The 24,198-nt window shown below is 45.5% G+C and overlaps 2 protein-coding genes across 14 annotated transcripts in view; both read left to right on the top strand.

Moving 5' to 3' along the window:
- The window catches only part of R3HDM1 (R3H domain containing 1), an 84,434-nt gene extending 80,759 nt beyond the window's left edge, over positions 1 to 3,675 (top strand). For all 10 annotated transcript variants that reach the window (XM_062004451.1, XM_062004450.1, XM_062004441.1 and 7 more), the window contains 3 exons: positions 166 to 248; positions 1,020 to 1,104; positions 2,223 to 3,675. In XM_062004451.1, the coding sequence (XP_061860435.1) occupies positions 166 to 248; positions 1,020 to 1,104; positions 2,223 to 2,590 (536 nt within the window). In that variant the 3' untranslated portion in view covers positions 2,591 to 3,675. The remainder of the gene's footprint in view (positions 1 to 165; positions 249 to 1,019; positions 1,105 to 2,222) is intronic.
- A 4,834-nt stretch (positions 3,676 to 8,509) lies between these two features.
- On the top strand, positions 8,510 to 24,106 carry UBXN4 (UBX domain protein 4). Of its 4 annotated transcripts, XM_062005244.1 has the most exons (14): positions 8,562 to 8,650; positions 12,989 to 13,066; positions 15,026 to 15,128; positions 15,968 to 15,996; positions 16,848 to 16,966; positions 17,574 to 17,736; positions 18,172 to 18,274; positions 19,850 to 19,904; positions 20,052 to 20,216; positions 20,988 to 21,115; positions 21,855 to 21,957; positions 22,266 to 22,397; positions 22,588 to 22,796; positions 23,470 to 24,106. In XM_062005244.1, exons 3-14 carry the CDS (start codon positions 15,049 to 15,051, stop codon positions 23,606 to 23,608), a joined length of 1,425 nt encoding a protein of 474 aa, XP_061861228.1. In that variant the 5' UTR covers positions 8,562 to 8,650; positions 12,989 to 13,066; positions 15,026 to 15,048; the 3' UTR covers positions 23,609 to 24,106. The 4 variants fall into 4 exon arrangements, with proteins under 4 accessions (XP_061861231.1, XP_061861227.1, XP_061861228.1 ...); XM_062005247.1 differs by lacking the exon at positions 12,989 to 13,066 and having other exon boundaries at positions 8,510 to 8,650; positions 22,726 to 22,796; XM_062005243.1 differs by lacking the exon at positions 12,989 to 13,066 and having other exon boundaries at positions 8,510 to 8,650.
- The last annotated feature ends 92 nt before the right edge of the window (positions 24,107 to 24,198 follow it).

The raw sequence follows: 24,198 nt of genomic DNA, 5'->3' as shown, positions 1-24,198 counted from the left end.
TAGCCTTTATTTCATCCTGCCAAGCCTGATTTTGTTAGCCTGTAGCCCAATACACTGTGCACAGTTGTTCTGCTTTCTCTCCCATGTAAGAAACACATCGAAAGAGGAACTTGGAGGAAGATTTTATATACCAGACAAGCCCTTCTAACTACCTTTCTCTTTAAGGAGATGCCAGATACCCATTGCTTGGCCAACCCCTGCAGTACAACCCACCGTCTTTGTTACGTGGACAAGTAACGAGCCAACAGGTATTAAAGAGAACAATCTCATGGCCATGCTGCAAAGAACAGCTCAGGACAGCTGTTGTAACACATGGATAGGGGACTATGGGGTTGCATTGGAAAGGCAACGGGGAGAACAGTGCTTGCTTTGCAGTGATGGTTTTATTCTGTGCTGATAATTCCTGTTGTTCTTGTTTGTGCTGTTAAAAAGAAAAGCAAGAAACATTTTCCTGAAATGTAGCTTTATGCACAGTGTGGGTTATAGTTGGGGTTTTTGTAAAGTAATTCACCAGCAGTCCCAAAAATCACAGAATGCTTGCTAAAAGGGTTTTATTTTATTGGAGTCACAGTTTTTCATAAGAAAATGGAAAATGCACCTGGATATTTCTAAGCCGAGAGCGAGTTGGTTTCTTGTAAGAAAAGCAAAGCCAAAATATCAGAGTTAGCAAAGCTATGAAGTTTTGCCATGTTTCATTTTTGGGATCAGGCACACAGAAGCCCTACCACTGCACTGCCCGGATCTACCCCTGATCAGCCAGATTTGATGGCTTGGGGTGGGAGGTGCGGGCTGTTCCTCCAAGACAGGCGTAAAGCGATTTTGGTTTTAGTTGTTTCCTCCCTTTCTTCTGAAGCCCAGGATTGAATGTGCCTGACTGCAAGATTGCTAAACTTGAAAATCTTTTCTGTGCCATGGTAGCACAGACATTCCTCTGCACCATTTTTCACTGAGCTAACTTAGAAATCTTCAGATGCTGGTGCGTGGTCATTAAAGTACATCATTTCTGTCAATCTTTCCAGTGTCAGCCTGGAAACAGACACGGAAACAGGGGAAAGAAACCAGCAAAGAAGGCTGCCTCAGCAGATCTTGGTGCAGGAGAACCAGGTATAGAATTGCTGATTGACGTGGGCTTCCAGAAAAGTGCCTTATGGTGATGGTTTGGGAATGTAACAAGAAAAGCACACGTGAGAAGAGGGCCGGAACAAAGGGGAAAGGGACAGAAAGGGACACAGCAAACACTGGAAATGTAAGGATGGAGAGCAAGACTTGGAGAGGGGAAAGGGGAAAAGTTTTGAAGGCTGGAGAAAAGCCCAGAGATCAGGATTACACAGGACAAAAAGAAAAAGCAAGTTTATCACTTTACTGGATGTAAGTTCTCTTATATTGTTTCATTAAATACTGTTATATTAAATATACATACCCCTGCCTCCTTTTATTTGCATGACATGTGAAATTGAACATGCAAACAAGTTAGTTTGTACTCTTTTTCTTTTAATTCTTCTAATGTAAGTAAGCATGTGGAGTTAGGGATGTATTGGGAGATCTACAAGTTAACTCCTTGGAGCTGGTAAAGATGGCATCCAGATAGAACCTGCCAGTGTCCATCTTCCTCTCTTTACTGGAAAGAATTTTTGTGGCAAGTGTTACGTACCATCAACTCATTGCAGGAAGTTACAGAGAAATGAGCTTTTTTATCACAATTTACCAGAGAGGATTTTTTGAGAAGAGACAGACTAGTTTTTTAGCATGGTAACGTGTGAAGAGTTAACAGGCAGAGCCAATGAGATGCTATAGGGAGAAAAGCAAAAGGCTCTCTACAGTACCAGACAGGGAGTGTCTGTGTGTTTGGTATAGAACCACAGAATGTTGAGGGTTGGAAGGGACCTCTAGAGGTCATCCAGCCCAACTGCTTGCTAAAGCAGGTTCCCCTTGATCAGGAGGCACAGGAATGTGTCCAGGCGGGTTTGAAAACCTCCAGAGAAGGAGCCTCCACACCCTCCTTGGGCAGCCTGTGCCAGGGCTCCCTCACCTCAGCACCAAACAAATTTTTCCTTGTATTTAAGTGGAACTTCTTGTGTTCCAGCTTGTGCCTGTTACCCCTAGTCCTGTCACTGGACAAAATCAGCCAACTGCAGTTGCAAGTATGAAATGAGTAAACTTCTGTGGTTTGCTCCATGCTAAGTGCAGTGACCAATTTTGATTCCCTGTTTCTCTTGTTTCAGTTGTGGGAAAGGTTCTAGAAATTACTGAGCTGCCAGAAGGCATCACTCGCATGGAAGCCGAAAAACTCTTTGGAGAACTTTTAAAGGTTGGTGCCAAGATCCGGTGGCTGAGGGACTCGCAGTGTCTGCAGACACAGCAGCAGCAGCAGCGGCGCTACTGCGGCAGCGGGGACGGTGGCGGGAACACCGAGCCATCCAAACCCAGTGACTTGGCTTCCACCTACACGGTTCTAGCTACGTTCCCTACGATGTCAGCTGCTCAGAATGCTTTGAAGAAACAAAGTAGTACCTCAGTGAACAAGTTCAGGCTGAGAACAAGCAAGAAGCACTACGACTTCCACGTTCTGGAAAGGGCGAGTTCTCAGTAGCAGTCGCGTCAGTGGACGCTCAGCCTTTACTACTTCCATGTTCTCCTCTCTGTGATCGGCTCGATGTTACGGGGTTTCTGTTCTCTTCATAGAGCCTCCTGGGATGTTTTCTCATGTGACATTAGCTATTGAAGAATAAATAGCCCAGAGAACCCAGCAAGATGAAGAAAAAAGTATACAGAGTTAATCCCAGACAAAGCAAGGAACCATCTGTGAGACAGGCAGCTTTCTGCAAGGAACGCTGTTGAAATGCCCCCTACTTTTATAGTAGTTTTGTTTTATATTTTTGAATTCTTGTATCAGATCCAAAGTTCTATTGTACAGCAAACCTTCCTAAAAATCCATATCCAGATTTGTATTTTATAATCCCTTTTCACAGCCAGCACACAGCTGTCCATTCCAAGGCAGGAACCTGAGGATTGGTGGAGGGGAAAAAGAGAGCCATTTTCGAGGAATTACACTCATTTTCTAGCAAACTACCCCAAAGCTTCAAGTGAACCTGTTCTTTGTCCCTGATGGGTTTTGTTTGTCTTGTTTTTAAAAAAGAAAAAAAAGAAAAAGAAGTAAAAGGAAAAAAAGTCTCTGTAAGTTTTGCAACTAACTCCTTAGATGGTCATTTTCTTTTGAGGTTCCTTCAGGAAATGTCAAAGGAAATTACAAGTCGGTTGTACCCTTGAAGGATTTGTTTCTGATCAAAAGTTTAATGATTTAAAAGGGGAAGATGAATGGGTTACAAAGAATGTTCACTGAATCACATTAATATTTCTTCCTTTTTTAGCAAAAGTATGAAGAAACTAAACAGGATCTTCACAAGTGACAAAATGTTTGCACTTTAATTGTGTTCCCACCAGTATGGATCTCTTTCTCTTCCTTTTCACGCTAAGATAATTGTGTTTGATAAGTGCTGGAAACCTTCCTAATGGTTTAAGTTTTTCCTCATTTGCAGATGCTCACTGGACATTTAAAAGATTCATTGCACATAAATGAAACAAACCTTTTTCAATTTGTGTAATTTGCAAGGCTGTACAATGTGTGCTGATGCAAGCCTTTTTCAGTTCAAGAAAATAAATGTTTACAAACACAAACGTTTTCAGTGTGCCTGTTTAAACTTCTAGGAGCCTTCTGAATGCTGCCTGCATACCTGGATCCCTTCAAATGCGAGAGAAGGACTTCAGAATATCACAAGGATTGGAACTCCTCAAAGCAGCACTCACTCTGTCGTTCTTGAAGCGTTTCTTGATCATTTTTAAATATTTCCCTGTGTAAGTAGAAAGAGGGAGAGACCCCGTGAGGGGCTGCTCTTGGGTTTTTACTTTGAGCACAGGCACAGATTTGCTCTGTAGATGAGCAACTGCTTGTTCCCTTCTATAAGAAAAAACTATTTCACTGTGAGGATGAGGGAGCCCTGGTACAGGCTGCCCAGAGGGGTTGTGGAGTCTCCTTCCTCGGAGGTCTTCAAGCACCACCTCGACATGTTCCTGTGTGACCTGATCTAGGTGACCCTGCTTCTGCAGGGGGCTTGGACTAGATGATCTCTAAAGGTCCCATCCAACCCCTACCATTCTATGATTCTTAAGCCTTTGTGAAAGGTACATTTGTAACTTCTGTAAGTGGAAACTCAAGGTAAAACTTAGGTTTAAAAACATATTTTAGAGAGAAGTGAAAAATTAAGGTGCCTTAAACCAACATTCATTTTCATCTTGTATACAAAAAATCCTGTCCCTAAGTAGCCAAACATAAACACGTGGAACAGCGGGAGTCCTCTGCATGTTCAATTCTTCACGTGATGAAGCAAAGTACTTGGAAGAAAAGTGCCCTAATAAGCAGCCTAATAAATTGGGTATGTGGGACTCTGTTCTGCAAAATGCTGCAGCAACAGGTGTTTGTGTGACTGAAGGTCAACTTTGCCTCAGCTGCCCCCCTAAAACAGGGGAAAAGGCTCTGCTTCAAGCCCCTAGCCAAAAGACAGAAGAAGAGAATGGTGGGGGTTGGAAAGGACCTCTAGAGATCATCCAGTCTCCTTATCCCCTCACCCTCCTTTTCCAAAAGTGTGGTGGTAGTTGCTGTTCAGGTTACTGAGCAGAGGGAATATGCTGCTAGAATGGGGGGGTGTATTTCTTCCTCCGTGAGCTGAATCGCTGTAGTCCACTGCACCCAAAGCCTGCAGCAGTGAGAGCCCTATTTAGGCAGACTAATACTGCTCTCCTGGACGCACAGAGAATGTGACCAAGGCCCAGGTTCCCTCACTGCCTCTCACCCCTTTCCAGTGTTAATCCTGTCAGAGGGGATCAAAGGTCTGCACCAAAGGGTGTGTCAGCCCCCTAGAGACAGCTGCCTCCTGGGCCTAATGCCTTCCAGGACAAGTTCTTTCATAGATACAGAGAAGTTGCTAGCCCAGAGCTTCCCTCTGTTCTGAGTGACCCAAGAATTAAATCCAACACCAAATCAAACCATTTAAGGGAAGGATACGCTGGTTAGGAACAAGGCCCAGCAAATACTTAGTTCTTCTCAAGTAAGTTGTCAACTTGAGCACAAATTGCCCTAGAATTAGAACAGAGAACATTTACTGGAGTTGTGTTCTAATCCTGAATCTGATACCTAACCTCTATCACTACAGGTGTGTCACTCCCTCCAACTGTGTTTTCCCTGGTGTTAAGTAGGGCAGTGATGTTTTTTGGTGTGGACATGCCCATGCAGGAACCATTAGCAGGACTTTGGAAGTGTCAGAGGCCTCCAGTGTCCAGAGTGGGCAGAGAATTCAAGTATTTCAGCTGTACAGTTGTTCCTTAGGCTTGCTCCTTGCTCGCTTTGTGCTGTTCCATACTGTGTAGTAGGCAGACTGCAAGCTCATCTAACCAACAGCATCTTCTTGCCTTCTACACTTGTGCCTCCTTTTGCTTCCTCTAAACACACTGCAGACTGTACAAACCCCTGAGCTGGATTGATTCTGGGGCTTTGGATCATGTTCTAGAAAGCAAATCTACGCACCAAACAGGCTGTGTGTAAAATGAGCAATCCTCAGCGTTCACAAGTCTGCTGCCGCCCTGCTGTGCTGGAGCTTCCTGTCACAGCCGTTTTTAAAGCAAATGGTGGCAAAAGGGATGAACTGGGGACTTAAATGCCATTGCAGTAACTTAATGCATTTGATTTGGTTGGGAATGTTCCATAACTTGTAAAGCTGAGGAAAAAGCTCTGGGACAATAGCCAGGAAAGCAGAACAAATGTGGCTGTTACTTACTCCACCCAGGGCTACTATTTCTCTCATTTTTAATTAATACAGTAATAGAACTGTGTCAAATGCATCCCTGAACTGTGAAGGGATTCAGTGTTGTTTGTGATACTGCAGTGAAAAGGAGCACTCAGAATTAAACCACATTTGAGCTCTGTGTTCTGGGAATACTCAAAACCACGTGGACCTGGGGTTGGGCTGAGGGAGAGCGAATCCACTCGCAGCCTCATGTGCCTCGTGTTTCAGCAGGACTGTGCTGGTATAAGGTGTGACCAGAAAACTGATGAAACTACTTTTATGTTAGAGGTATAAACTGGAAGTGCACCGTGTCAATGTGGCTTCATTTTGGAAGCCTGATTTCTTAGGTGTAGACCAGGATCCTTAGAAAGGACTAATTTCTAGAATGTTTTGAAAATCAAGTCTCTTTAATTTCTCTTCTTCTGGAGAATAAGAGACCTGAGATAAAACAAGACCTGAGAGCAAAGTCACCATTCCCATCTGAAAACTTCAGCTGTAAGGTTCCACATCAACCAAGTTGACTTGGAAATGTTGCCAATCATGTTCCTAGCCCAGGGTCTTCGAGACTCCTTTTAGTTCAGTGCCTGCCTTGTGTGCTCAGGCTGGCAGGGCTGCGGTTCAGACATGACTCTCTTTGGCAGCCCTTAATTAGGCTGATTGTTTCTCTTCCTTGTGACTGCCTGATGTTTTGAGATGTTTGCTGTTTGTTAAAAGTGGATCTTGCTGAAGAGATGATTAAGCATTAATATTTGGTCCGGGGCACAAACACTTTAGTGTTTGCTGCTTTTTTTTTCCCATTTTGCAGTCTTAATCTGGTAAAGCACATAAGCTTGGTTGTTATCTGGGATGCATGCAACTGCAAGGGACTTGGAAGAGAAACCTGGCTGTCAGATAAGACTAGTGCCATAAACCAAAGAACTATATAGGGAAATCCATATGTTGCTGATTGTTGTGTGCTTTTGAAACCAGTAGCAATGATAAACCGTGCTGCTGTGGATAACGCTTAACAGCGAGGTTTATTCTTAGTTCAGGTCCCATGCCCTTGTTAACTGAGAATCTGAATTGGCCTAAGGACTGATGAGAATACCCCGTGCTGACAGCAGTGACATTTTTCAGAGGCAGGTGCCACAGAGGTGGAAGCTGTGCTCAAAGCTGGCTGCAGTATGGGTCAGCTTTAGCCCTAAGTGGTTAGTCACCCATAAATTCCCAAAATTACTTGACAGCTAACTTAAGAAAAAGGAAAGAAAAAGCAGCATTGCACATCATACTTGAATTATGGAGGACCTCAGTTTGAACTTGAGAAGGGAGACACTGGCACTGTGCTTCTTTCTTATATCCTAACTTTTGCACTAGCTGGAGGATTAATGAGGGAGATTGGTACACCCGTCTTATGGCTTCCAGTTACTCTAAGAAACAGCTGTAATAGTCCACCACATTAACACATAGTAGGAAATACACCAGAGCTTGTCTTTGTGGTCCTTTTTACTTGTCTTAAACTGATAAAACTTAATTTGTTAATGAACCATTGATTAGTGTGAAGCAACAGCGCAATTAAAAACAAGTTATTAACTTCCACTTAAACATAAGGAGAAACATTTTAGTGTAAGGGTGAGGGAGCCCTGGCACAGGCTGCCCAGGGAGGGTGTGGAGTCTCCTGCTCTGGAGGTTTCCAAACCCGCCTGGATGCATTCCTCTGTGACCTGATCTAGGGGAACCTGCTTTAGCAGGGGGGTTGGGCTGGATGAGCTCTAGAAGTCCCTTCCAACCCCCACCTTATTCTACGAATCTATGAGAAAACAACTCAGAAGACAGCTACAGTGTTCTGACAGTTACTTCTTTAAGGGCCCTGCAGAAGCACAGTACTTGCATGCAAAGCTGGCCCAGGGAGCAGGATTACTGTGACACATTTTCCACACATTGCAACTTGACAGAAGTAAAACCATTCTTGTGTATTTTTGTTACGTTTTATTTGCCTCTTTTCACTAGAGCTTTGTAGGGTTTTTTTTATTATCCAGTGACTTTTATAACTAAACTCCCGGTTACACAAAGTACAACAGGCTGAGAAACTGCATTTTCTAGACTGAGTAACTGTTTCACTTCTGTCCTTCAAATGTTTGTCAGTATCCTGCCACAGCAACAGAACAGAGTCCTAATTGTGTTTCACCACAGCTTAAGTCCAGCATTCTTTCGTCATTCTGCCATGAGAGCACCTGAAAGAACCTGTCCTGCCTTCGTTCTGTGAGGTGTCCCTCAGCGAGCCTGTCTCTGCTGGCTGCAGCCGTAAAGGCCGTCCCAGTGCCACAGGCAGCCTGGCGCACCGGGCAGCACAGTGCTGGCCTCCCCTCCTGCCTCTCACGGAGGATCTCTGCCTGCTTTTTACACATTTTGCATTATTTTCTGTCAAACTGTTACTTCCTCCATCGCTTTTCCCCTCTGTCGCACCCTTGACCTTCCCGAGGTGGATGCTGGGGCCAGTTAACCCACAGCCCCCAACGCTGCCGCCGCAGCCGTTTCGCGTCGGGCCGCTGCCCAGGGCCAAGGCAGCGGCGGGCGGGCGCTCCAACTGCCCGAGGCAGCAAGATGGCGCCGGGCTGAGGCGGACCTGGCGGCGCTCGGGGCGCCAATCGGGAGGCGCCGCGCGGGCAGGCGCGGGACGGGCCGCCGCTGAGGGGGGCGGTGGCGGCGCAGGCGCGGGGGGCGGCGTGTGGCGGCGGCCGGGGCCGGCGGCACCATGATGTGGTTCGGCGGCTCCATCCCGGCCGCCATCGCCGCCGCCAAGCAGCGGAGCTCGGTCTTCGTCGTGTTCGTGTCAGGTACGGCCGCGTCCGGGGAGCGGGGAGCGGTGCTGGGCGCCGGGCCCCGGCCGCCCCCGCGCGGGGCACGGGACCGACCCGGAGCGGCCCGCCGCTCGGCCGCTCCCGAGCCCGCCGTCGGGCAGCCCTGCCCCGGGCTCCGGCGGTGTCCCCGCGGCCCCGGGACGTGCCGCCGCTCCCCCGGCCGAGCCCGGCCGCCCGCGGCCCCGGCAGCCCGGCGCTGCCCGTTCGCTCGGCCCCGGGGCGGAGCGCGCCGGAGGCCTCGCGGCGCCTCCGGCAGCTGCTGCTTCGCCGCCTCCCGCTCCCGCCGCGGGGGGATTTCTGCTGTGTCAGCCCGGGGCCCCGCCGCCAGCCCGGCCCGGCCCTGCTTACGGCGCACCGCTGGGCTACGCGCTGCCCTTCGGTGTTCCCCCTGCCTTGTGTCCTTGCGTAAGCCCGCATTCAGTTGCTGCTGGAACTTACACAGCTGTGTGTGTTCCCGTGCCCTTTTTCTTTCGACCTGCCTATACCATCCGTTCTGTAACAGCATGGTAACTGAAACCCATAGAAACTCCTTGTGTACATTGCCTTTCTGTCTGGAAAAATGAGGGAAAGGAGGACATCAGATGGGCTTTTTATCTCTTTTCCTGTGTTTTTGTGTGTGTTGTTTCTTTTGGTGTGACTATTGCTTTAAGTGCTTGTGGCTTAAAGATTTTCAGGTGCCTCATGCAGAAAGAAAACCCCAACCCCACGTTAAACGTGTGGCTCGTGTTGATCCCGTGAGGATTATTGACCTGTGGGATTTGCTTAGTTGCAAGGAAAAGAGCAGTCCCAAAGGGGACGTGAACAGAGAGCAAACTGGTTCTTTTGTTGACACAACGCTCCTTATACTTGAGGAACAGCATTTTCTACTTGATATTAAACATACTGCTAGAAACCAAGGTCCTCTTAGCCCACAGTGTGTTGTGTTGGTGGGAGGAATGGGGTAGCCCCCAGATGATGATGGCAGGTGGGTGCTGTGATGGTGGGAAAGCTTTTTACTGTTGGATTGTTTGATATATATAAACCTACTTGAGTGTGTTTACCTGCAGTGTGTCTCTGCCTTCCGAGTCAGTAATGAGTTGATCATAGCATGTGCATAAAATGAAATGGGGAGCCAGGTGGTAAGCAACAAGAAACTTCCTGAGGGGTGTTTTCAGCACTTGACATCTTCACCTGTGAAGCACAAGGTGTGCCACAACTTGCTACTCAGGGCTACAAGTTCTCTGCCAAATGTCTTGGGTGTTTCAAATGCTCTGCATTGGGTTTGCATGGCAAGATTTGGCAGGGAGTGGTGAGGTGCTACAGGGGTGGCTTCTGTGAGAAGCTGCCAGAAGCTGCCCAGTGTCTGACAGAGCCACCACCAACCGGCTCCCAGCCGGACCTGCCGCTGGGCGAGGCCGAGCCCATTGGTGACGGTGGCAGCGCCTCTGGGAGAGCAGAGATAAGAAGGGGAAAACCTGCACAACAGCAACTGCAGAGAGAGGAGAGGGAATAGTGAGAGTGAGAGCTGTGCAGACACCCAGGGCAGAGGAGGAGGAGGAAAGGGAGGAGGTCCTCCAGGCCTGGAGCAAAGGTTCCCCTGCAGCCCGTGGTGCAGCCCATGGTGAGGCAGGATGGGCCCTGCAGCTGTGGAGGCCACAGGGGAGCAGAGACCCACCTGCAGCCCCAGGGGACCCCACGCTGGAGCAGGGGGATGCCCAAAGGAGCTGTGACCCTGTGGGAAGCCCATGATAGTAATTACTGAGAGATCTCATCTTGACCCACAAGCCTTTCATTATGTTTTCTGTCCCTTGTCCAGTTGAAGAGGGATATGATAGAGAGCCTTTGGTGGGCACCTGGCATCATCTGGTTAAAGTTAACCCACCACAAATATTTGTTAGTAGTAACTGAGTACCTCTGAGTATTTTGAACTTGATCCACATGTATCAGGGGTTGAAAAGTGCACGTTGTAACTTATTTGCAGTGTCTTTATCTGAAACTAATATCGTACCCAAAACTGGCCGTTTCTTTTAGATGTGGATGTTGGTGAGCTGGATGTAGATATACAGAGTGGTGGCAAATTTATGATTGCAGGGTTGTAACTGAGTTTTGACATTGTAGCATGCTGTGAGGGTTTGGCTTGCTTCGTTTTGCTTGTTGTGGTGGCTTGACACTAGCCAGCAGCTCAGCACCATGCTGCTCTTTGCTTGCCTCCCCTGCCAGCCCAGTGAGGAGAAGAAAGTAAAACTCCTAGGTTGAGGTAAGAGCAGTTTACTAACTAAAATGACATGAAATGTAATGACAGTAGTAATAGAAATGGATGGAAAGAAAGAAAACCAAGGGGTGATTCTGTGGTGCACAATGCAGTTGCTTACTGACTGATGCCTGAGCGGGGATCTGCCCCTCTCCTCCAGCTCCCCCCAGTTTAATACTGGGCATGACATTCTGTGGTGAGGAGTAGCCCTGTGGCTAGTTGGAGTCAGCTGTCCTGGCCATGCTCACTCTCTGGGTCCCCTGCTTCCACACTGGCAGGGCAGGGTGGGAAGCACAAAAGGCCTTGATGCTGTGTGAGCACTGCTGGGCAGTAACCAAAACATCCCTGTTATCAACGTTTTTCTCAGGGTAATCCAACACACAGGCTGTACAGCTGCCAGGGAGAAAATGGACTGTCCCAGCCAAAACCCGGGACACTTGTTCTTATGAGCCCTGAGAAAGGGAGAAGTGTTACTTTGGGCAGGCTTATGTCCAAAATGAAAGAGCTGGGGAGTGCTGATCTACCCCAGGAGCAGTGGGATTGGGGCAGCTGATCTGTGGTGGAGCTGATGGAGAAGCAGTTCTGTTATGCCTCCTGGAAAGGGGAATTGAGAAGCCCAAGATTCTCACCAAGGATGTGTCTGAAAGATGCTGAAGGAATAGTCTGTTTTTATGCTAGTAGTGATGGGGTTTGTTGTTTGGGTCAATCCCCGTTTAAAACCTCACAGCTGGTGGTGATGGTGTCGTTGAGTCTTTGCACCACACGTAGTTGCCCACAGACACCAGAGACAAGCATTGGAAAGCAGTGCTCTGAGCAGGAAGACACACCACCAGAAGCGTCCTGGTTTGTTCTGTGTGCTTTGTCAATTAGGGATGTGGGAACAGAGAATTAATAAAGGAAAACAATTGGTGAGAGAAATTAAACATCTGAACGAACTGTGATTTTGGTGTGGCCACTGCAGAGGACAGCTCTTAGATACAGCCTTGACAAAAATGACTGGACTCTGGTGGGTTCGTCTCTGGTTCGTGCTACTGTCTGTCCTCTCCCTCTCCACTGCACTTGTCTAAACAAGCACTAGAAAATGAAGAACTGGATTATTCTCTCTGATTCTAGAATATTTTCCAGTCAAGCAAGGGATAATGTGGCTATTTATCTTAACAATGAGGTGGTGTTCATGACTGCAGTTGCATGTTGTTCAACCAGTTTTGGTTTTTTCTTCAACGTTTTTGTTTGAAGCCATAACCCCAACATTTTCTAGTTCAGGTTTTAAAACCCTCCCAGCATACCCTGCTGATGCAGCTGTGTAAGAGTGTTCAGGATCCTGTGGCATTTATGGCAAGTTGCATACTTTTTCAGGAGCATGAGGTGAAGCATGTCTGCCTTACAAAACTTCCATTTTAAATGTTAGGTGAGATGTGTGATTAGAGGCTTCTGTACACACAAAGCAAAGAGGCTGCTTCGGGGACCAGACAGGTTACTTTGTGTTATCAAGAAAATGCTACTGGGTTCTTCTGCTACACAAAGTGTTGCTGGTACTGAAACAGGATGCTGGTGAATTTCTGGTGTCTTATTTGTAGCTGTTCTGCTCTTGAGTTATTAATCTAAAGTTAATTGCTCATTTGATGTGAAATCTCCTCAGATACCACCTCTGTATCGATTGAGATGTTAAAGATTATTCTTTCCCAAAGTTGGACGTGAAAATACCAAGCCACTCATAAAAAGTGCTTTCCAGAAGGGAAAAAAATGAAGGGGGGGAGGAAAGAAAATACTTCAAGCTAAAATGTTTGTGTTTCTTTTTGGTAACATTTGTAGAAACACTCCTTCTTTTGTTCATAACTTGATTTTTAGATTCTTTTCTAACAAAGCACTGATTTGCAGCCGTCGAGCTGTTTGTTAGTATTTTGTAGCCAAGCTGTGTCAAAGCACTTTCCAAGAGAAATACATGAGGTGATGCAAAGGAAAAAGTGAACAGCTTAGTGTCCTGGGTTTCTGGCACTTCCAGAATGGACAATCCTTCCTCTTACTGAGTAGTTATGGAATGTTGGACATTGGTAAGTCAGATGGGCTTATCCTTCTTCTGACAGGAGAACACTATTCCTTGATGACTGTGTGCTGAGGAACAGGGGAATTAAAGTCCTTTCACAACCTTTGATGACTTTGGGGTAAGTTCCTCGTATAGGAAATAAATCATTGCAGAAGAAGAGGCTCTTCCAGCTGTCTGATTTACTTGAGAAATGATGGAGATGTTCTCCCTACATAGATATCTAAATTGGCCTGACCAAGTTTGAGCAAGTGGGGCTGTGGATTGTATGTAGATCTTTCCACTAAGAGAAGTTCAGCTCAACCTCTTGTCTTGATGCTGTGACCCGGTAGTTTTCATTTCGGGATATAATTACTACTACCAAACTGTAGTAAGTGAACCTAAGGGTTATCAAAACAAAAAGATAGAAGCAACTGTTCTGTGGGTAGTCTCAGATTGAACTGTGCTGCACGGTACAGGGCTTTATAAAATGCGAGTGACCCGCGTTTTCATCGACGGGTCGCGTCTCGCAGAGCCTGTGCTGGGAACAGTCTCTGACCTCTTGGTGTCTCTCAGCATTCTTTGTCTGCAGCAGTTGTTTGTATGGAAAAGTTAGAGTTAGGCAAGTGGTGAGATATTTTTAGTAGCCTAATCGGATGAGCAATGGCCTTTAGAAGAGGCGTGTGGTGAAGCAGCTGTCTGTGAGCGTTGGGGAACGGGGGAGGAGGCCCGGCCGCCCTGGGCAGAACAGCTGCAGCCACCAACCACAGTTGGCAGTACTGCAGTTAAAGGAAGAGGAGAGAGTCCTACCTAAAATACCCTAAATGCTTGTCTGTGTAGACTAATAAAGTATTCTTCTCTATTACTTGCTCCAGTACTTCCGAGGGAAAAACCAATACATGTGGTTGGAAAACACACTTCCAAAACTGGTACATTTTTGGTCCTTATCTCTCTGAGAAGCATGTTGTGGGCCAGACAGACATGGCCTTGAGGCAGCAGAGCTTCACCAGGGGAGGGCACATAACTCCTGATCTTTAATAAGTGAGAAGTACTGCATGAAATGACAACTGGGATAAAACAAACGAGTGATTTGTTGTTGTGGGATAAAGGACTACTGTGCTTCTATACTTGTGACTCAAGTTTTTTCATCAAGAGCACAGTCAATTCCAAGCTGCTAGGAGGTAACACAGACTGCAGATAAACAAGCAGTTGGAGGCCAGTTTACTTGTTGAAAGATGGTTAATAATCATCAAAACGTGTTTATTAACCCAAATCCTCGCTAAACTAGTGCTTTGGAACATAAAAGTGTGATTGATGTTGTTTCTTCTGATTGACATAACACTTCTGAATCTGTGGCCCTGGAACACCTTTTCAGGTTCCCTTAGGTGGCTCCTCTTCTACTGCTATTCATGTTCCTGTGTGCTCCCTATGCCTCCTCCTCCCTTCCTACTATTACTCTTCAGGTGCAGGAACTGGAATACAAAACTAAGTGACAAATAATCCTGCAGATCAGTGCTTTTTGGTTTGTTGGGTTTTCTTAACACCATCACACTGTGAAACTTTGTCTGGGGTGGAAATTATAGTTCTACCTATTAGCAGCTAGGTATACCAATATGTAATTAAACTTATAAGGAGGGATAAGCAGTGGATCGTTTCAGCATGTTAGCAGGTCAGGCTCAGTGCCAGGGAGAAGCAATGGTTCCTTCTGACTGTGCTGCAGAATCTGCTTCTGTATTATGAGTGTAAGCACAATAGTGAAGCACAAGCATGCTCCCAGTGACGTGAATGTGAGGCCCTTTGGTGGCTGTGCAATTACTGATGCAATCAAGCCTGTCGTTGGACTCGCCATCTCCTCCAATTCCTCTGCCTCTGTTCCATCTGTGTGGTCCAGTCCCTTCTGCTCTCAAGAGCCAGCAAATCAACTGGAGTGAATTGTCTCCAGGTTACAAAAAGAACCCCCCCAAACCCAGAACCTTAACTTGAAAATAATCACAAACGTGGCTTTCAAAGGTAATTTCAAGCATTTGAAGCAAAGTTGAAATCAAACCAGAGGCAGCAGTTTATGGTGTGTTTAGTTTCACATGTGTGCTGTGCCTTGCAGGTGAGGATGAACAATCTACTGAGATGGCTGCAAGGTGGGAAGATGAGAAGGTGACTGAAGCTGCCTCAGATGGTTTTGTTGCTATTAAAATCGACACCAAAAGGTTTGTTGTTGTTCTAATTCTGTCTCATATACAACCTTTCACTGATGGTGAGGAGAGTCAGAGGCTTTTGAAGTCCTCGCCCTGATTTGGAGGTAGTCTAAAAACAAGGTTCCAGCACATAAGTGGGTTCAGTACTCCTGAAGCCACTAGAGCCTGAGAAAATTTCCTCTTGTATTCTGCAGAATATTCATTGCATATTTCAGGCTGTGTAAAAGAATGACCGAGGTTGTCCATTTTCAACAGGAAGAGCCACAAAAGTTACATTAAAAAAGCTGGAATCAAGATGCAACTACTCTTGAGGCAGTTCTTGATTTGCCAAGTTACATAACACATTTTTCAAACTCTCATGAATTCAGAGAGCTAAAAACCTGTAAAGCCCCAGAGAAAATGTGTTTGTTGTGTAACACCCAGCATAGAGAAGCAATGAAGTTCCTGGGTAAATCACTCAACTGTTCTGTGTAAGGGTCCAGTCGGTGTGCAGAAAGTGCATTTCCCACAAGGGTATGATTTTGAAATGCTTTAGAGACATTTCATTAGGATATTATATATATATAGAGTATATATTTGCACTCGAGAGTGGATATCTTTTCCCTGAACTGCTTCTTAGCACTGTTTCCCTAAATCTTAATGCCATCAACTGTGCTAACTAGGGATTGTCACCATATCAACACTTATGCAAAATGTTAATGAGAAGATGCGGTGCAAATTTGCTTTCAGTGTTCTCTCAAGGATCTAAATAGTTTGGTGTGTGGTAGTAGGACAGTTATTTTTATGATAAAGACTTAACCTAAAGTTGCTGTGGGATGATTGCTCCTAAACCAATCTTTTCTTCCTAACAGCGAAGCGTGCCTGCAGTTTTCTCAAATTTGTATCCTTTGAGATCACTTTAGATGCCACGTTATGGTTACACACAATTGCTCTTTACAAGTTAACACTGTTATTAGGAAAAGTATCTACAAGCAATGTTATTAAAAGTACTCCTTGGGGCACAAAAACGTGCAATAAACTGTGTAGTTTAAAGATACCATCTAGGAATCCAACTTACTGTCAGCTCTTAGAGGTGAACGAGTCGGGTTTTTAACGTTACTCCTACATTACTCTGCAAATAGAGGATTATCCAAAGCTTTATGTGAACAAAAGAACTCGTTGGTATTACTAATCATCATCAGAGAGCACAGGAGCAGTGCTCTAAATTACTAGCTGGAGTCGAGACTTGCAAAGGAGGAAGAAAAAGTAGTGGATTGCGTTCTATCAGGGACACAGGTATGAAGCTGGGTAAGCATCTGCCCTTCCTGAAGCAGGTCGCTGCCTGTAGCTCAGGGACTCTGGATGGTGCTGAAAAGGGAATTTGGTGCCCTGACTCGGATTGCCTTAATGCTGTGAGGAATTCAGGATTGTCTGAATGACCTGTTTCTCACACTAAAATGAAATCTTCAAATCTGAGCACAATCACTTGTCACACACACCTGTGTTGGAGGAGAATGTTTTGGCTTTAACCATTCCAGAGAGGAGAAGCAATGCTCATCAGGTGTATGTAATGTTGCCCTGCAGTTTTGTTAGTGTCTTGGGTTTTTTCCCTTCCTTCCTTGACAGTGACTAGTGGCAACCAGGTGGAGATAGAATATTGGGCCAGAAGGTTCTGTAGGAAGGGCTTGTGCTTATCCTTTAAGTTCCTTTGTGAGCTTTTGTTGTTTGTGGCCCTTAACGGTTGCTGTGCAGATCCTGTCGTGTGTGTCCCATCGAGTTTTTTTATAGGAGACAATGGAATCCCTTTGGAAGTAATCGCTGGCAGCGTTTCTGTCGAAGAGCTTGTTACCAGAATCCAGAAGGTGAAACAGGTAATGCTTGCTGACAGATTGCACCTTTCAGAGGGAGCTGAGCGTGCTCACGTGATGTCCCTGGCCCTTAGAACGTGCCTTGGGGGTAGTACAGATTACCAGTTCTGTGTCCTTCCAGCAACAAAATCAGCTAACTTCAATTCAGGACACGAACTGTACAGGTTGGAAAGCACTGTGTGGAAGTGCTCTGCTACTGTTTTGTTTCACAGATTGTTTTAGGTCATCTGTGTAACACCTACACTGAGGAAATACGTGAAGAACTCTAGGCTGGAATGGCATTCAGTCACTCCGTCAGTAAAGTTCATACGTGGTTTTGTAACATTCTCTGGTAATGTAGATGTATAAAATGATACTGCAGAGCTTGAGATGGAGGTAGATAGTTTGGCTTCAAGTGTAAGACTAAAACTGGGAAATACAGAGAAGGTATGATTGCATCACACTCAGCAGCACGAGGTAATTGCACTTTGATCTGTTTAATAGGACTCAGGTCCCTTCCAACCCCTGCCATTCTGTGATTCTCCAAAAATAGTTCAGTCTTGACCTTCAAACCTGTGGAAAGTATTTGAAGTTTCATAGTCTTGGGGTTTTTTTTCCCCTATTTTCTTAGATGCACACAGTAAAAGGACAGCCTTTGGAAAATGGCAGTCAGTCATCTGCTCCCTGCCCCTCCTCTCAACCTGACGCTGCTCCAGAAAACACACAGTCCAGCGCAGCAGCATGTTCTGACTCTCCCCAGTCTGTTCTGTCTGAGACAATACGACCTTCTGCTGGTAATGTATTGTTGCACAATGCTAAGTTGCTCTTGAAATGGGTTTTGTTTTCTGGAAGTGTTGTCTGATGCCACATAAAATGCAATGTACCGAGTGGACTTTTTCAGGTAAAACTCAAGTATCCCAGAATCCTCCCTGCCAGAAGGAAACAGAACTTGTCATTCTGCTCAGTTCTGATGAGTGAGAAATCTGTGGCTTTATGGCACAAAAGAAAATTGGGCACACTGAAACAGGATTTCATTTTAAAAGTTTCTTGGAGCCAGTAACCTGAAACCAAACTGCTGTGGGGGGAAGCCCATATAGCAGAACCTCTTCTCTCTCTTCAGATGTCCTCCTTGATGATGGCTGACAATGAGCATAGTTTGGTTTTTTAGCATAAGAAATACACCTCTTATTTTTCTCTTCTGCATTCTTTTACTTGTAAATCGCTTGGAGATGGAGGAAATCCAGGTCATGCAAGCCAGGAAGCAGCTAATTGTTTAGATGAACAAGTGAGGGATTCTCAGCCCGCGAATGATCTCGCGCTCAAAGTCGAAAGGTAAGTCTTCTGTAGCCTTCCTAATGTGTTGTATTTCTCAGGAGGCAGCTTTGTTCTGTGATGGTTTGGGGTTCTTTGAACAAACAGGCATAATGGCAGGATTCTGGTGCTTTATTTTAGCACCCGGCAAACGTTTATGTGGTATTTTTGTGTAGCTGTCTGTGACAACACTTGGGTTCATACAAAACTGTCTTTTAAATTCATCTCATTTTTCACATACTCTGAAAGAAAAGGGTCACCTGGAAAACTAGAAATCTTTGAGATCACTTAGAGACAATCTGCTGCAAATTTTTGAACACTGGACTGAAAGCACTTGAAACTGGGGTAATAAGGTGCTAATGGAGGTTTGGCACAGAGAGGCTGTGTCATTTTTTTGTGTCTATTTGGTGACTGTAGCCTAGACATTTCAAGCCAAAGGAATCCTATTCTGAGACTCTTGTTTGATCAGTGATCAGTGCTGAGGTCTGATGAGTTCAGGTAAAGAGTGGTGAGCAGAGGCATCTGATTCAGTACACGGTTCATTCATTACATGGATGGGTTTGAAGTACAAGATTTTGTGCATCACATTGTTTTTCAGCATCCATAAGACTGATACTATTTGTCATATCCTACCTCAAACCAGTAACACATTCTCAGTAAATAGGATGATTTATACTGCTAAAAGCCATTTTTTATCACATTTATGGCAGTTTTCTTTGAAAGGTGTTGCATAATAAGTATCAATTTTACATAGTGCTGGTAAGAAAATGCAGTCAGCATTTGAGAAATAGCAAAGTTCTGTGAAATGTGCATCCAGCAGCAATGATAACCATATTTGCATCTTTCTACAGCATCTCTATCAGGGGAGAAGAGAGACAAAGCTCATTTACAGAACCACAGACTGGTAGGGGTTGGAAGGGACCTCTAAAAACCATCCAGTCCAACTCCCCTGCTCAAACAAGTTCTGTGATAATCAGCAGTTTCTCTTTCAAAAGGCAGAACAGCCACCAGGCAAACAAAATGCTTCTGGTGCTCTGATTTCTCATGTTGTTTGGCCATGCCTGCCCTTTTCCCCAGATTTAAAATACAGTGTAAATGACTGTAGGATTTTTTTATGTCAATCCTGATTCTAAGGCACCTTTCTGGATAGATGAGGCAGATGCATGTGCATCCACGTCAGGGCTATATATTATTTGCTTTCCATTTTTGGAAGTGATGTGCGGAAGAAACCAGATGGCTTAAATAGCTCAGAGATAGAACCGCAGTGTTTCTGTTACCACAGATCATAAATAGTAATTGCTTATTGTACTTCTTACCAGTTGGTTCGACAGTAAGATGTAAGATTCTTCATTTACTGAGGGCAAAAGGAGAGAAGGAATAGGTTAAAACCCTGTTAGCTGGAAACTCTTTTTGTGGGTGGTGCCCCCGCGTGTGAACGCATGGTGGCTGTTACACGGGGTGCTGGCGCTGTTCGTGTTCCTTGTTACACGTTCCCTTCTTCAGGGATTTGCAAATGCTTCATTACAACTCTAAAATGCTAATAACAAGACACTGCAGTTTTAAGGCTTTTTGTTTTTAATTCATTCTTACATTTAGGATAACAAAAAAGCTTGAAGAAAGACGAGAAGAGAAGAGGAAAGAGGAAGAGCAGGTAACGCACAGATGCAAAACCGCTTCTAACTTTCCCATCCCTACTTGAAGTAAATCCCTTCTTTGTTCAAATGTACTTCAGTCTTGTCTTCCTCTTATCCAAGGCAGTATGCTTGGTCTCATTTTTGTGTGTCTCTTGTTTATTCAGAAAGAAATTAAGAAAGAAATCGAACGGAGGAAAACTGGCAAAGAAATGTTGGAGTACAAAAGGCGGCAGGAAGAGGAACTGACGAAACGGATGTTGGAGGAAAGGAACAGAGAAAAGGCAGAAGAGAAGGCTGCCAGGGAGCGGATCAGGCAGCAGATTGCAATGGTACATGTTTCATTTGGGAAGATAGTTGCTGCTTCTCTGTCTCTCTCTCTCCTAGAGGCCACCACTGTACTTCATGGCTACACTCCCATGCGGTGAAACTGTGACAGGTTGCCTGGTTGTCTGTTTGGAATCCCTGGGCCTAGTGGTGCAACAATTTGTTTGGGGTTCAGGGAGCATTTCCTGTGTACAACATGGAGCTTCTGCTTCCATATTGGTGGTGATCTTCCCTATCTCAACAAACATGCCAAGTTTTCTGTCACATTGCTTGAGTCCAGTGGAGAATTGCCATTTAAACAAAGTAACTGCAGTTTAAGCATAGCTCTGGAACAGAAACATAGGGACTGTTTCATTGTGGGGCATGCAGAAGAGCACTGATCTCCACATGGGAGTGAGGATTATTTTCTCTTTGTATATATAGGTCTGCATCTGTGGACCTAAACAGTTTCTAACAACTGAAATCCCTCATGATGAGGTTTTGGGCTAGGACATTGAGAACTGCAATCGTGTGACTTGTCATGAAGTTATTCCTTTTAACACTTGCAAGGGAAGATCCTCTATTAACAACTATTTGTGGGGAGTGACTCATGAAAAGTGTCATCTTGGCTAATGACACGAGGCACAGCAGTTTGGCAGTGAATAATTCTGTGCAGCGCTGCTGCCTTTTCTCCAGATAGCCTGGTCACGTCTGTGGAGTTGGGTGTTGAGTCTTTTGATGCCTATTAACTTGCAATTTGTGGTAAAAAGGAAGGTTTCTGTTTGGTCCTTTCTCAGGATCGTGCTGAGAGAGCAGCTCGCTTTGCAAAATCGAAGGAAGAAGCAGAAGCAGCAAAAGCTGCAGCTCTTCAGGCCAAACAGGCTGAAATGGAGGCCAGGAAAGAGGCCTCCCAACGGGAGCGAAGGTGAGTTGCTGTAGAGGAAGAAGCCTAATGTTTCTGGGGAGAGAAGAAGCTTGTATTTCTAAGAGATTTACAAGAGATCCTAATTTACTAATTGGTGCCGTGTTGGAGTGTTTAAACAGTGACATAAGTTGGATGGCTTTGGTACTGAAGTGAACAAGCTCTTGGCTGTTCCCAATCATGAAACACTAGTCACCCTCCCTTGTGTGTTACTTTAGTTAGAGAAGAGCTTTTTCTCTCTGATCTTTGATTTAAATACCACATATAATGGAGGTAGGTAGGGAATTAGCTGAGGTGAGAATGTGACAGCTAATGTCAGAACTGCATGGGTTGCTGCTCAAGTAAAGCCTGACAGCAAGGGCACCAGACAGCCTGGGTGTGCTGAGTATGGAATTACTTGCCAAACCAGCTCCAATGCCTGTGCCCTCATAGTGTGAATTCTTGAGAAGATGAACGGAAGTAGTAGAGGCTACACCAAAGAACTGTGGTTTATGTTTCATTCACTCATTTCTTGTACTACTAATGGAAATATCTTGCTTGAATGGCGATGGGTCGTGGGCTCAGGTGAAAAACAGGAGAGGCACCAACATACATGAGCAAGTGGTTATCAAACATACAACCCCTCTGCACTGCCATAAGTAAGGTGGCTGTTCCTCTTCCATGTTTCCATACCACTAAGCTCAATCCCTGGGAGCATGTGTAACTGTTGCTGTGCTGACTGACCCCCATCCGTGTCCTGCAGTGCAATAGCCAGGATTCAGTTCCGCCTCCCAGATGGATCTTCCTTCACTAACCAGTTCCCATCTGAAGCACGGCTGGAAGAAGCAAGGCAGTTTGCTGCACAGGTAAAGGGCTGCTTTGTTTTCTCAGCTTGGTGCTGGTGTAGCATCCCCTAGATGCTGATGGTGGGGGAATTGTCATCAGCTGCTTTCCTTTATGTGTGTTTAGTTTCTTACTGCCCTTGCAGTATCATCACTGCAGTGTAGCCCTACTTAAGAGAGAGAGACATGAAAAATGCTTCATTTCTCCTCCTGAAGGTGACTGATGATTGGATGTAGAGCTCTTGGGTCGCTATGACCCGATGAACAGAGACAGCTGTGGTGGTTTGAAAGGGAGCAGTTACAAAGAAAACCTTCTCTTCCCCTTTTCCCAGACGGTTGGTAACGCTTATGGCAACTTTTCTCTGGCCACAATGTTTCCCAGAAGGGAGTTCACCAAAGAAGATTATGGAAAGAAGTTACTGGACCTGGAGTTAGCCCCCAGTGCCTCAGTAGTGCTGCTGCCGGTAGGTATTGGCTCTGGCTTGCTTTGCTTCTCCTTTGCTTGCAAACGGCAGTACTGCAGCTGGGTATTTGCCGTCACTCAGCCATGACGATATTTGGCTTGAACTTTGGTCTTTTCCTCTAAGACAGTTTGCAAAATGATTTGGGGTGACAGGAATACCTGACAGGCTTGCTCTCTGTGTCCATGCCCAGGCGGGAAGACCTGCCACTTCTGTTGTTCAGGCTTCAGGAGGGGACCTGTGGAAGTTCTTGGGCACAATACTTTATCCTCTCTTAGCGGTTTGGAGATTTATCAGCAACTTCCTGTTTACGAGCCCTCCCCCCTCACAGCCTCCTGTGAGAACAGCTCACCAGCCAGACCATCCAAGTCCCTCAGCATCCAGCAGCGTGGAGCAGAGCAGGTAACCAGAACTCTCTACTGCCATGATTTCTCAGACTGCTTTGCTGGGGTTTTGCTCTCGCCGTGGGGAACGGAACTGTGTCTGTCTTTTCATGGCTGCCCTCTCCTCATAGTTTTTAGCCCCCACCCTTCCATCTGCTTTAAAGAGTTAACCTGGTGGCTAGTAAACTGCATGGCAGCCTAACTAGCATTTCTTGGCTTTTATATGTGTGATGGAGCAAGCTGCCTGTTGTTGGCTTCACTTTCTAGTTACAGGGTAGAAAGAGCATTGTCTCCCTGTCAGCTATGAACAGGGAATTCAGCTGTGACTCCACACATGGGTTTCCTTTCAGCTGATATTGTTTGGAAGATATCTAGTTTTCAAAATCTGTATGTCAAATTGGTGTGGTTGTACAAGAACCTCAAGCAGCTGAAGTCTTGATTTTGACAGGGAAGGTTTTGCATTGCCTAGGGAATGGGATCCCCTGTAGCAGGAGAGCCCTGGGCTGCTCCAACGGGAACAGCTTCTCCAGGGGAAAGCAGATTCCCTCAGTTTGTCTGGCTCCTGCCTGACACAGGGCTGAAGAAGACTATTACTGGGGCTAAGGGAAGGAAGGAAGGATGCATGATTTGCATCGATTGCATTCACTTACCAGGGCTCTGTCCTCAAACCTCCCTGTCCTTTGTGCCCTCAGGCAAGCCGTGAGGAAACGAGCGGTGGAAAAGCGAGGGGATGACTTCAAAAAAGAAGGCAAAATCTATAGACTGAGGACTCAGGATGATGGAGAAGATGAAAACAATACATGGAATGGAAATTCTACACAGCAAATGTAGTTTGGAGTTAACTGCAGTAATCACTCTCTGGCTTTTGGGTTGTGGGGTTTTTTCTTTTTCCTGATTTGATCTAAGTCCATTGAAGCTTCTGGACAAAAGTGGGGTTTATTTTACACCGACTTCATTCTTATTCCTACAGTGGAGTTATGGAATAAAGTCACCTAAGTCAGAAAACTGGAGCAGGGTGTAGCTGAGGCCTAGAAGCAAAGAGTTAAAAAGGACTGAAAATCTCCATCAGCTTTCATAATCTTTACCCTACTGCCATAGAAAGGCACTTTTTAATCTATAAATACTCTGCTACATAAATATAAAGGCCAGGTATTCATGTAAAGGTCGTGGTAGGCAATGACTGATTCAAAGGAGGGTTTCAGAAGCACTGTAAGTAGCAAATTAGGTTACTAATTTATGTTTAACTTTTTTTTTTCTTGCTTCTGCAACTGCAAGCAAAACCTTGTAGTTTTTAATTCCCTGAGCACTCAATAAACTATTTTACAGAAAACACAATGTCTCCTGTCCCTCTGAAGGCCTCCTGTGCCACAAGGAAGCAAGGGGTGAAAATGTAGCAGACACATTTGTTCCAGTTGAAACGA

The sequence above is a fragment of the Colius striatus genome, chromosome 11 (genome assembly GCF_028858725.1).
Source record: "Colius striatus isolate bColStr4 chromosome 11, bColStr4.1.hap1, whole genome shotgun sequence".
Taxonomy (NCBI): Eukaryota; Metazoa; Chordata; class Aves; order Coliiformes; family Coliidae; genus Colius; species Colius striatus.
Note: the sequence above shows the minus strand (reverse complement) of the source record. Positions and strands in the feature narration are given on the sequence as shown.